General features: G+C 40.0%; 1 protein-coding gene and 1 non-coding gene across 2 annotated transcripts in view; one reads left to right on the top strand and one right to left on the bottom strand.

Annotated features, from left to right (window-relative positions):
* The window catches only part of LOC111923297 (uncharacterized), a 64,477-nt gene extending 53,646 nt beyond the window's left edge, over positions 1-10,831 (top strand). The window contains exons 9-11 of the transcript XR_015286123.1: positions 7,658-7,950; positions 8,085-8,232; positions 9,210-10,831. This is a non-coding gene — a transcript (uncharacterized LOC111923297). The remainder of the gene's footprint in view (positions 1-7,657; positions 7,951-8,084; positions 8,233-9,209) is intronic.
* The window catches only part of FAM185A (family with sequence similarity 185 member A), a 37,876-nt gene continuing 35,046 nt past the window's right edge, over positions 10,678-13,507 (bottom strand). The window contains exon 8 of the mRNA XM_023919026.2: positions 10,678-12,300. Within this exon, the coding sequence (XP_023774794.2) occupies positions 12,185-12,300 (116 nt within the window). The 3' untranslated portion in view covers positions 10,678-12,184. The remainder of the gene's footprint in view (positions 12,301-13,507) is intronic.

Below are 13,507 nucleotides of genomic sequence, written 5' to 3'. Positions count from 1 at the left end.
GAACTGAAAATAAATCTCTGGTTAAATGAATTGGCCTTTTAAATAGCTAAGTTCTGAAGATACAATAGAGTGAAAAATTAATTCTGTCATTCAGTCCTCTAAAGGGAATAGGATCCCTGTTTTTTTTAGATTTTTCTAAATGTATCTGATACCAGTTACTAAGTCAGCAACTTCTTTTTTAAAAAAATAAGAATAATACTCTACTTAATAATATTTTGATCTATTTATTAATCTATTCCAGATCTTAATATTGAGCATATAAATAGACTTGGAATAAGCAAAGCACATGTACATTCCTCTATATACCAGGAGGACTATCATGAGATAGTGTGCAAACTTTTTGCTCCACAAGCCCAGGCCCCAGCTTTATCTTGTGTCCTTGTCCCTTATAGATTCTCATGAGACAGAGAAACATGGCTGTTTAGTACAAGTGAAATCCTCATTTCTCTTTCTACCACCCCACTCCAGTGATTTTAATCAAATGTCTTTAACGGGTTTTAACTTGGTTCCTCTTGATTTTTGATCCTGAATTAACAAGGTAATTAAAGTATGTGCATAATATATTCTTGACTGTTCCCGTTGAGGTCAGTGGAGAAATCAGTAGCTTGCATAGCTGCTTATGCACCTTCAAGACTCTGTGTGCCATGTTTTTCTCAAATGCAACTTCCAGCATAAATGGCAATGAGTATCAGTTCCTGAAAAATGGTCTTGTGAGCTGAAACTAAGCAGCTGTGCTTCAGAGCTAAAAAACCCAATCACACATTCAAAAAGTCTTGGTGTGAGATGCTCATCTGTAACAGAGAACTGAGTTTAAAAAGTGATACAAGTGCATCCTAATAGCACTGGCACATTAGAAATAGCAATGCAATAGCACAAATACTAAAGGCTTCTATGTGCTGCATGCACATATATGGGTGGGAAAGTTAAACCATTTTCAGTAGGTTATTTAAAGCTAGACTGGAATCACAGTTAACTAATATTTAATATTAGAAAGTGACAGTTTCTGTGGAGCCTCTTGCAGAGATCCAGAATTCTGCTGTGCCAGAAACCTTACTTCAATTTTAAAACATAGTTTTCCTACAAATCAGACACTAAAGTTGTGCTCTGCGCATTTTTTTTCATCTACTCAATAATCTACTAACTTCTGCATATCTTGTTGCTTCATTTACATATTATGGATACATGTGTCCAATACATGGCTGCAGCCTGACATTATCTCCCCTTCTTGGACATCTCAGGTTGTATTCATCTTACTAACAGTACCTGAAATATTTTTGGAAAGACTGTGAGCAACTCCAGATTCTCATGACATAGTACTGTAGAAAAATAACCAAGAAAGTATTTCCTATTCTTAATTCAGAGGAAGTTGTAAATCCCAAACATGAGGTTCTTTTCTTCACTGGCATCATGGCACCATGCTAGGTATCTGGCTTGAGCCATCTTACTTTTTTATCTGGGGTGTCCACACTGATGCCTTAGGATTCCCATGGTCTGCTGGGGTTATCTACATCCTCTAGTGTCAGCCAGAAGTGAAGAGAAATACAAACCCAGTCTCTATGGAAGAAACAGTCTTCTTAGGGAAGTTTCTGCAGACCAAGAAAACTACCTCAAGGACACGGGATGTGAGGAAAATGAATGAGAAAACTAGGCTAGGCTTAGTGCTCTCGGCCATCCCACTGTGTACTTGAGCTCAAGGGTCTGTGGAGGCCTATTTCCCAATGACTGAATGCCAGTCTATGGCAGTAGATGTGTGCCTGTGCTCAGAACGCTGCATGGTTACAGTGAGCGGGTCAAGCTATGGTGCTGTGACCACTTTCTCAGGCTGGTTTTTACTGACCAACCTCTCAGGAAAGAACCTTCTCTTAAAGTCCAGTCTGAACTTCCCTTAATACAGCTTGTGCCTGTTACCATCGGTCAGCACTTGCCCCTCAGACTTCCCTTCTCCAAGCTGAACAAGCCAAGTGACATAAACCGCTCCTTGTAATTCTTGTGCTCAAGATATTCCACCATCATGGTCACCTTTCTCTGGATAGTAGTTTATATCAATTAGAGAGTATATCTCTCTAATAGTTTAATGTCTTTCTTATATCGTAGTGCCCAAAAGTGCCCCCAGCACTCGAGGTGAGGCTGCCCCAGTGCAGAGCAGAGCAGGACAATCCCCTCCCTTGCCTGGTCAGTGATGCTGTGCCTGATGCACCCAGGATAGGGCTGGCCCTCCTGGCTGCCAGGGCACTGCTGACTCACATTCAACTTTCTGACTCCCAGATCCCTTTCTGCAGGGCTTCTTCTCCAGCCTTTCATCCCCCAGGGCATATGTATAACCAGGTATATCCCATCCCAGGTGGAGAATTGGTTTTTTCTCATTTAGTTTCGTGCAGCTGGCAATTGTCCAGCTCTTCAGTCTGTCCTGATCTTTCTGTAGCTCCTTTTGACCCCACAAGGACTCTGGTTTAGTATCATTGGCACACTTTACACTTAATTCCTGCATCCAGATTATTTATAAAAACATTACAAATTGAGCACTGGTGTCTGGACATTAACCTAATATAACCTCATTTACTGTAACCCTTTGAGCCCAACCTGTGAGACAGTTGTTTACCCGTGTGAATTATGGTGTTTTATGGACTTGCTCAGCTGATTGTAGGACAGTTTATCCAGGATACTTTTGGAGACAGTATCAAAAGTTCTGCTCAAATCCAAACCCAGCGCATTTACTGGCTTCCTTTGGTCAGCTGGGTGGATGACCTTGTCATAAAAGGAAATAAAGTTGCTTAACCAGGACTTCCCCCTTGTGAACCTATGCTGTCTCTCAAGTGTTTTTCAATTACTCTCAGAATATCCTTCTCTATAATTTTACCAGGCACTGAAGTAAGACTGGAGGGCTTGTAATTGCTGGAGCCTTCCTTCTTACCTTTCTTAAAAATTGGGAGAACTGAGTTGAGAGTTGAGTTTTCACTTGTGAGTCTCAGAAGGTATGGGTTCAACGTCCACCACCCTTCCATGTGGGTTAAGAGCATTTCAGACCAGGCCCTGTGTACCTAGAACAGCACAATGGCCAGACATGCCACAGGGCCTGAAACTGGAAAGGAACTGAAGCTTAGACATGGTTGATATATCTGAGTATATAACTCAGTAAAACTTTATGAGAGCAAGAAATATATAATGCCATCCTATATAGACAGCCCATACTAGGAGAGCTCTAACTGTACTCTAACAGGTCTCTGTAAGTACTGTACTTCCTGCTGAACCATTCCAGGGTTAAATAGCTGCTTTTGAGACCACAAGACCAATGCATAGGCTTAATAACTCAAAAGGTATTTCCAGTGTGCTTCACACTTTCCAAATCCTCCTCTACTATTTCCCTGTCTTACCACAAACAATTCTGCTGTCATTGCTCTTATTTTCTTCATTGCTTTCAGACAGTGTTTTCAATGTCATCTCAGGACTTCCTCCTTAAAACTTCTACTTCTAATTAAACATTTGTTAGGTACAAAGAGTGCTTTAAAGGATTGGTATACAACAGTATTAATTGAAAAAAAATTAATTCAGATTAATTTAGTTTTCTGATTTACAGTTTTCTGATTTACAGTTTTTCTCATATTAAGCCTCAAGGGGTTTTCTTTTATCCTCAGATTACTGTTGTTGGCTTGTTTATTCTGTGACTTCATATCTCTGTTTAGAGCAGCAACAGTGTGTCAGCCCTTTCTGATTCTGCTTACTGATCCATCTTCGTATAGAAGTGAGATGTAATGGCAACAGTAATTGTGCAAATTCCAATTTGTGTTGGGTGAGCCATCATCCAGGAGCTGACACGACTTCTCAGAAACCCATTTGCACTATTGTGGCCTGGGATGACCCAGGATTATGCCTCTGCCTCAGAGTTCCACATGCAATGGGTTCTCCAAAGGTCTTGATTAAACTCTCCTAACTCAGCCAAGGAATTTCCCAACCAGTTATTTTTACTCTAAAGATAACCCTGGAGAGTTACACATCTTTGCAAAACAAAAAAGCAACCATGAGATACACGTCTCCACCCAGTGTTATCTTTGCCCTTTTTGTGATATTTAGAACTAGGTAAAGTTTGCCAATTTTATTTTCTTGTGTCTCATTTTCTGGACAGCAGATGGTTCTTTGCCTTGCCAGCCTCAATCTGTAACCCTTCACACCATATATTCAGTGATATATCTATCCAGCACCATCTGAGTCCAGGACAACACCTACTAGATGGATTGATAATTCAGAATAATGCAGTCCCAAACATTTTTTGCTTGTTCCAACATGTCCAAAGACAGCGCACCCCAGACTTTGTCAGGCCACAGAATATACTGGCTGCATCCAGATGGAATGATATTCAGAAGATAAAAGATTCACAGCTAGATTCAGATATGTTCTACATCCTGCATGTTTCCCAGTTTAGAAAAATCTTTTTTTTTTTTTTAATTGCAGTTCAAGGCCAGTATGGCAAAGATGATAAAAATTGTATCTTCCGCCAATAACTACATCAAAAGCACGGTAAAATATGGCATGATTGTAGAATTGGTTATCTTGCAATAGCTTTTCAACAACATTAAAAGCAATGAGAGCATTGTTGCTGTCACATATTTCTAGAAAATTATGTGTTTCTTCCACAATCTGTGTGTTTCTGGTAATGAATGGCAAGCAACAGATTGTCAGAAAAAGAATCAGTGGGCCCTCATTCTCTGTTTTCAGACTGACTCTTGAAACCATATTTAGGTTCTTAGATTTTCACAGAAGATAAAAGCTGGTTTCAGGTGTAATTTATTCTGCAGGTGTGAAGCCTACATTGCAGAGACATTTCATTCCCTCTTTAGGGAAATGGAAGAGGTAGTCTATGTAAAAATCACATTCATCTGGAGAATTAAATACGCTAGTGGATTAGGTTCTAAACAAGCAATAGAAAAATATGTTTTTAGTTTAAAGTTGCCCTAAAATATCTATGGCATAAAATACTACTTCACTGTTCCAAAGGAATTCCCCATTATTTATTGTTAAACATTAACCAGTCCCAGCAGACATTTCTTAATAGACTAAACCTTGCAAGTATTGAGTCATATCTCTTGTATTGTGCCACATTATTTTTCAATATTTTTTTATTTTTACTGTTTTGATTGATTAAAATAGAAAACATGTGGAGCCACAACTTCTTCAAGTTTCAATTCAGTGCAGCTTCACAGGAAACATTTATAGGCTTTCAACTGTTCATTCTTTCCAGTATCAGGTACATATTTGCCAACATACTGCCCCACTTCCAGGTTTAATAAATGTTAAAAAGTAAAAAAACAGATCTGTGGCCTGGTGTCCTGCTGTATATTTATGTATCCAGAGGCTAATCACCTTTCAGTTAATCCAGTTTCTAAATGGCAGAAACAATCATGGATAATCTAATGTGGAAATACATAGTATGGGTAAAACTTATTTCTTCCGCTGGAGGAAAAGAAACCTAATTCTCTGCTTACGAAAATGTAGGAAAAGGCTGTGCCACTTTGATTTGCTTAAGACTACTCCTACAGGAAATAAACACTGGCATCTTTAGAGAAACGCTTCTGTTCCCTATAAAAACTTTTGTGTTAACATTTCTAGATGCAAAATGAGAAAGGAAACCTGTCATTGACAGAGAAGCCAGCTAGTCTTGTGCTTTCCCCAGGCTACATCTCATCTCTAACAGTTTGGTTCCCCCAAAACATCTTCTTTGAGAATAAAATTAGGTGCTTTCTTCTTTCTTGTCTGCACTAACATAAAACTAGCTACATTTCTCCTAAACTCATGACTACACTATTAACAAGTAATTCAACAACAATTCCTCTTGTAATTTTTGCCTTTTAAACAAAAATTACATTAGGTCTCAGTAGTTACAATACATTTGACATTTGGAGAAGACTTTCATTTTTATTTGGTTTTGTTGTGCTTTCTGATGGCTGCTGTTGGTTAGAAAGGAGATAGCAAGAACTCTTTTCTTCCTGAAAAAGCGGAATTTCTTAGGCATTATCCAAATATTCAGATCTCAAGGCAGAAAGGATCCAACAAACATGAAATCAGAAATGAAGATCTCCTACACATGATTTGGTAAAAGACCAACAACAATTACTACTAAGTCTTCCATTTAATAAGCAACAAAAATACTGTACTGTCTTCTCACTGACTGTAAATCTGTTTTTTGGAAGTGACACAGAGGCTCCTGGAGTGCCATGTTTCAGCCACTGAGTGCACATGAACTGGATGCCATAAAATGATAAAACTACTGCAGCTGACATAGACCTCAGAATACTTCAGATCCTATCTAACCACATTTTATAACCTGGAGCATGCCTGCAGGATGCTTTCTGCTCTTCCCATTAGCTCCCTGCCTCCACCTGCTTAATTTCTCCTGTACTTACACTCTAAATATTTCTCCCATGTTTGTTTCTGTTTTCCATTACTTTTTACTTTTGATTGGTTTCTGTAACCTCATCTCAAAAAGGTTTTTTTCAAATCTGCTGCTTTCTATTATGATGGACCCATTCAAACAGGAGCAGGGACTCCAGGGCATTGGTCACAGCACCAGCCTGACAGAGTTCAGTGTTTGCCACTGCTCTCACTGCTTGTTTGACACAAGAAGTGTTTGGACAATGTTCTCACACACATGGTGTGACTCTTGGGGAAGGTGCTGTGCAGGGTCGGGAGTTGGACTTGATGATTCTGGTGGGTCCCTTCCAACTCTGCACATTCTGTGATTCTGAAAAACTGTTGAAGTTTGGAGTGGCTCAAGATTCAGACTATGTTGCAGAATTGTATTTTCCAGTTACCCCCTCTCAGTAAAATGAATTCAAACTTTGGGTAAGGATTCAATTAGGTATTCCAATGCTGCTCAAGCCCTGTGTTTGGGCCAGTACTTTTGGCTGACTTACACCAAGAGAATTGTTTTGCCAAAGATAACTTATTGGCTGAAATACTTCTATTCATCAGTGTGCTCATTTAAGAGAGTAAGTAAGTAAGTAAATAAATAAATAAATAAATGCAATTAATACAATAAACAGGCTGTCATAGTACAGTATATCTTAAATAAACAATATTTTTACCATGTGTTGATGATTAATGGATGGCTGTTTCTGGCAAACCACTCAACTATAGCTCCAGGCATGGGACATCATAATTTTCCAAAAAAATAGTAACAGCTCTCCTTATACATGCTTCAGACAGCCGCTATACATTGCAGTTTCCATGAAAAACAGGAATTTGGACTTGGATGAGTTGATTTTTTATAGGCCAGAGCTTATAGCTCATATAAATTGTGCACACATTCCTCAATGGCACAGGCCTCCCTAATATAAAAACAGATGCAGCCTTGTGTTCATGTGGTTCATAGAGTGTGTCAGTGTTGGACTTTTTATTAAAAAAATATCCTGCAGTGGTTGAAAACAAGCCTTCTTGCTTCACTAATTCTGTCCCTTTTCCACTCCTGCCCACTTCCCCCTTCCTGCTGTAGTGGTGCAAGCATTACAGCTGGGCACATCTGCCTCTTGTAACCATCACCAGCATTTCCACTTTGGAAAACAAACACAAAAACCACTGTAGCAGCATTACTGGCAGATAACAGAGCACTTCAATTTGGATTTTTTTCTAGTATTGTCTGGATGATGTATATTATGTTTTTCCACAGCTTAGGAGTTGGCCAGCAGGGAGAATGACTGCCTTGCTGTGACTGTGACACATCAGATCAGGCTGAATCTCCTGGAGAGGACAGGAGATGCAGAGTTGGCTCTTCCCCAGGAGCACTGGATTACGCTCAGCACAGGGGGGATTCTGGAGCGCAGAGCTGGCAGCGGGGGAGGCCGGGCAGGAGGGGGCTCTGCTCAGCGGGACCGGGCTGGCAGCCAGGTCACACAAGGCATGGAAAGAAAGAGACTTTCACAAGACTGAAAGTGGTGGGTTCAGTTTCTTCAGCTTGGGAAGGTAATGAAAATTGCTGGACTGACACTGCCAAGAAAGAAGTGAGAGTTGCTCTTGTTTTTAGTGTGTCTCACTCAGGAGGCCTGGTTCTCTCAAATTTTGATCTATTTTATTACTTTTGTGTTCTAATGCTGCAGAAGGGCAGTGGCCACAAAATTTTGAGGGAGATCTGAGGAGCCATGAGTGGGTTTGAGCATCAGAGACAACTTTCTTCTGGTTCAGCTGTCACAGAAGCTGCAAAACACAGCCTTGGGGCAGGTCCAGGGCCAGTGTCAGTAAATGCAGGTAACCATAATGCTCTTTTAGCACTGCCCGTTGTGTATTCAATCCCATTTCTGAAATAATACACATTAAAAGAGGTGAGTGACAAGGTAACTAAAGTAGAGAGGCTGGCCAAAAAGCAAGCAGGTGAATGAATGAGGAAAGGGTAAAAAGACTTGGAGGTGACACAGACACTAGTTCAAATAGAAAAACGGAGAGAAGGACCTGCACAGTAACGATAGCCTTCCTACAGAGCTATGAGAAAACACCCTGGAGATGCTGTAAAACTTTTGGATCTAGCTGGTTTATTTATCTTGTTTGGTTTTGCATTTTCTTCCAATAAGAATGTTATTATTCCAGTGGCATCACCTACTCAGATCTGTGTTCAGGCAGACGCTGACATTCTAGAGCAAATCTGAATGAAGCCCAGCAAGACCAATAAGTGCTGGAGCATGTGACATATTGAAAACCTTCACAGAATTGCTTTGCTAAGTCCCAGGAGAAGGCTTGAAACGGAGGAGACCTTATTGCTGTCTCCAGCTCTCATCAGAGCATCTAGAGCCAGACCACCGTCAAAGTGCACTGATAGAACAAGTGGCATATGTAAAATTCTGATTACAAGGAAACTTTAATCCTTTTAATCAGGAAACTCTTGAAGAGGATCCCAGAGACTGGGCAATCTTCATTCCTAAAGATATTCAGAACCCAGCTGGCAAAGCCATGACTCACCTGGTCTTGTTGGGTACATTTAAAGCAACATCAGATTGAAACACTCTCCAGAGGCCTCTTCCAACCTAATTCATTCTGTGACTCTATGACTTAACCAATTATCTTCTGGTATTTTCATTTATCAGTAGTACTTTCCACAATAACCTTATAATATTGATAACTTTCATTAAAACAAGGAACTTTTCCTCATTAAACTGGTTTTAGTGTTCTTTGTAAAAACAGCCTCTGAAAAATTTCATTTTGTCATTATTATTTTTTAAATGTTGTTGCAGACAAGCTGTCTTGAAATACACAGCTGAACTGGAGGAACAGGAACATAATGTTGACCCTCCTTCCTGGCTTGGATATGACTGGGATGGTAACATAATCACCTTCACCAAAAAACACAGATCAGAGCCTGAAAAAACAAATTCTTCAAAATGAAAAATGAAGAAACTGTGCAACATCTCTACAATTCAAGGGTTTTACACAAGAGCATGAAAAGACCACTGTGTTATTTTTTCTTAAAACTAATCACACTTTAATAAAAGGCCATTTGTTGCATTAGTAAGGAAGCATAGCAAATCTTTCTCACAGGAGTATGAATGCCTTCAAGCAAGACAGCTGCACTCAGACAGCACTGCTGACTCTCAGATGTTGATTCAAGCTGTCTTCATCTTTCAATAATGAAAGTTTTTGTAGTCCCATGCAGAGTAAGCAATGAATAAATTTGCATGTGTTTGTGGTTCTTGTTTGCCATGGAGGTCCTCTCCAGGACATAAACACTCTGACTCCCCAGAGAACTTCACACTGATGTGGCTGGTACTCATCAAGCACAGCCTTCTCGAGAAATTGAGAGCAGTGAGTAGGTAGTGACTGCAGATTCTTTAATACACAACTACACCCATACATTCAAGCACAGTTCTCCACTTCTCAACAGTCACTTGTGCACCCAGAGCCCTCATTCTCATAAAAGCCTCTTGGGCTGAGTCCAACTCTCTAAACAAGCTGATGTTCGTGTCTGCAGGTCTGAACTGTGGGCTGGCTGTCAGCTGACAGAGCAGAAGAACCAAATTAAAGGGAGCACAGATGAAAAAAGTGTTAAAGTATAAATGCTCCAGTTACAAGAATGTCTTCTTATCAGACAGAAAAGATATATGAGCACACAAGGGATTTGCCATTCAAATTCTAATTGCTGATAACCTACTGATCTTCCCTTGTCTAGAGAAAAATACAGTTTAACCTCATTGTAGCGGAACAAGACATTGTTCAATGCCTTTGGGGAAACTCCCAAGAATTTGTCCTTCAACTCATTGTTGACTTTTATATTAACATTCTACCTGGTCTCAACATGTATTAGCTTGGAATGAATATAATCAGTAGCTTTAGTGGTAGCACAATTTTTCTTCTGGCTGATTTAAACTTTAAACAAGTAACTAACAATCCTGACATTTAATTCCTGCTACATTTAGAAAATTAATGAATTCAAAGCCTGAGTTTGCTTTCTTTCGAATATGGAACAAATAACATGTTTTCTTACTGTGTTCTGCCTTAAATTGCTGATGCAGCAGTCCCAAAAACCACAACCTTAATCTCAGAGGCTGACAGGCTTTGTATTTCAGGTGAATAATGGGACCATTAAAAGGATTCAATCTTGTGAAGTACCTGCTAGAATATTTTGATGTTTTCATGTGGTGTGAATCTTGAGGTGCTATTTCCATTTTGGCTGCAGCAGGACATAGAAATCATTACTTTCAACCATTTTTGTGGATATCCAAAACAATTATAATTTATTAATTTTGTGACTTTTAAAAGTATAGTAACTCATATCCAATAATATTGTAATATCTTTAGTAATACTATTAGAAATGTTTTATATATTAGTGTTTATATTAAAAATACACATAATTTGTCATATGCCTCAGTGCCCACCTCATCTCAACAAACACTACATGCAACAGTAAACAGGAAGTGGAGTTTTTAACCATTCTGAATTACAGTAGACATGCTGCCCTTGACTCTTGAAATCCATTAGCCAGGGGCAATTATACCTCCTGGGGAATCCTGTGGCAAAGGAGAAGTAATTTCATAATGTACCATTATGACCTAAAGTACATACACATATATACAAAACTTAAAGCCTGAGCTGACAGTCTGAATTCTTTCCTGCTCCTTGCCATCCCCTTAGCTGGCAGCGACTCTTATGTCAGCCTAAAACACACATTTCACTACTGCTTTTATAAGGTGCCATAGAGAGGTATGGAAAGGCTTTTAAAAGCTCCATTTACTTTACTGTGTGCTTATATTACATGGAATGTGTTATATGTGTATTACACATATAACACAGAACCATCCACAAAAATCAGGCCTGCTCTTGTGCAGGTCTAGCTGCTCCCCTCACCTCCCTCCTCTGCCTTCCTGCCTCCAAGAGGTGCCTGGCAGCTTTGCAGGACAGGGCTCTAAGTCCCTGCAAACAAAGAGATTCCAGTTCTCAGTCACCAGGGCAATGCTTCCCCTCTGTGGCAACTTTTCCTTTAGAGAAATGCTCATGTGAACTCCCCACCGAAGTCCAGTTGGAGGAGTGCTCCTCCTTGAAAGCAGCCAGATCCATTGCACTTTCATTTATTTTAAAAGCTTTTCTTTGCAGATGAGCAGCGGCAGACAAGAGCTTCAGTTCTTCTTTCTATCCACAAACCAGAGGTTCAGGATGACATGGAACAAGTTCTGCCATTTCAAAGAAGTATTTTTACAGAGTATCCATTGCCCGGGCAGAAACTGCTCCAGGCTCAAACATCAAATGAGAACTACACTGAAAGTGACTTTTTCCTATCCATGATAGCATCTGGTCAAAGAAAATTCTCTGCCTTTTGCATAAACCAGCAGAATTCCCACAGTATTAAGACATTTTAATCAAAAGTATAACAGATCTTGCAAAGCATGTCGTCTTGGAAGCGTTGAAAATGTCTTTTTTATTTTTAAATGACAATTCCAGACTTTTGTTTGAAAGCTACCAGCTTTTAAACTGATACGGTAAGTGGGTCAAGGTATATAAATTCTGATTATGTAAGATCATCTAATTCCTAAAAGGCACTAAAAGTAAACCAGACTGTTTAGCACCAGCACTGTCACAGGCAAATCTTGGGTTAAAATGTTCTCATTTTTAATAGCTTTTCTTTTATATTAAGAATATTCATCCAAAAAGTTTCATAATTTTACAAAAATGTTCCTTTGTAGTTTCTTGATTTAATCTCTTTGGCCTATTTCACCTTCAAGAACTCTTCAGCTTGACAGATTGGATCCAGCTTTGGCTTTTAAGATACACTTTGCCATTTTGTGTGTCAGCCTTAATCCATTTGTCTGTTTCATCCCTTTGATTCATGTGACCTGGAAAAGAGAATTGTTTTAGCTTAATCTGACATACAATAAACATATCATCATCACATTGTCATTTTTTTCCAAGCTCCCTGGAAGCACTTATAGCACTTTCATTTGGTAGAATTTGTGTACTTTTAGCAGAGACTTCTGACATTTCCTTTTTGATACAGTTTTTTTGCATTAATCTAATTTCCCATAATACATCTTTACAATAGAGCAGTGGTTTTTATTATATATAGTACTGCACTTTCTATTCTAAGCTAATGTGTTATGGTGAGTTGACCCTGGTTGGATGTCAGGTACCCACCACAGCCACTCTACCACTCTCCTCCTCCAATGAATAGGCCAGAGAAAATATAACAAGAGGCTCATGGGTCAAGATAAGGACAGGGAGAGTTCAGTCAACAATTACTGTCACAGGGAAAACAGACTCAACTTGTGGAAAAAATTAATTTCACTTATTCCCAACCAAATCAGAGAAGGGAAATAAGAAATAAAGCCAAATCTTAAAAACATATCCCAGTCACCCCTCCCTTCATTCCAGGCTTAATTTCACTGCTGATTTCTCTACTTCCTCTCTACCAGAGGCACAGGGAGACAGAGAATGAGGGTTTTGGTCTGTTCACACGTTGTCTCTGCCACACCTTCCTCTGCAGGAGGAGAGCCCTCATGCCCTTCCCCTGCTCTGACACGGAGTCCTCCCCAAGCTGCAGGTGGATCCTTGCAGCCCTGCAGACCTCCAGGGGCTGCAGGGCAATCTCTGCTCTGGTATCTGGAGCACCTCCTGCCCCTGCTTCTGCACTGGCCTGCACATGAGCAGGGCTGCTGCTCTCACTCCTCTCTCCAGCTGCTGGTGTGCAGTGGGGTTTTTCTCCTTTAACAGTGTTATTCACAATCACTGATGGGCTCAGCCCTGGCCAGTGGTCAGTCCACCTTGGAACAGCCTGGCACGGGCTCTGTAGGACACAGGGGAAGCTTCTGGCAAACAGAAGCCACCCCCAGAGCCCCCACTACCAAAACCAAAACCCCCAAAACCCCCACTACAAACTCTACATGTACTGATTTTCTCTGGGGCAGGGTTAATTTTTTTTATAGTAGCTAGGATGGAGCATGTTTTATATTTCTGCTGAAAACAGTGTTGAAAATGTATAAAATTTGTTATTTCTGAGTGGCCCCTCCAGAGTTCCAAGGCCTCTTCTGCATCTAATACTGCCCT

Source organism: Cyanistes caeruleus, chromosome 4 (genome assembly GCF_971803275.1).
Source record: "Cyanistes caeruleus chromosome 4, bCyaCae1.hap1.1, whole genome shotgun sequence".
NCBI lineage: Eukaryota > Metazoa > Chordata > Aves > Passeriformes > Paridae > Cyanistes > Cyanistes caeruleus.
This window is presented reverse-complemented; position numbering and strand designations above follow the sequence as displayed.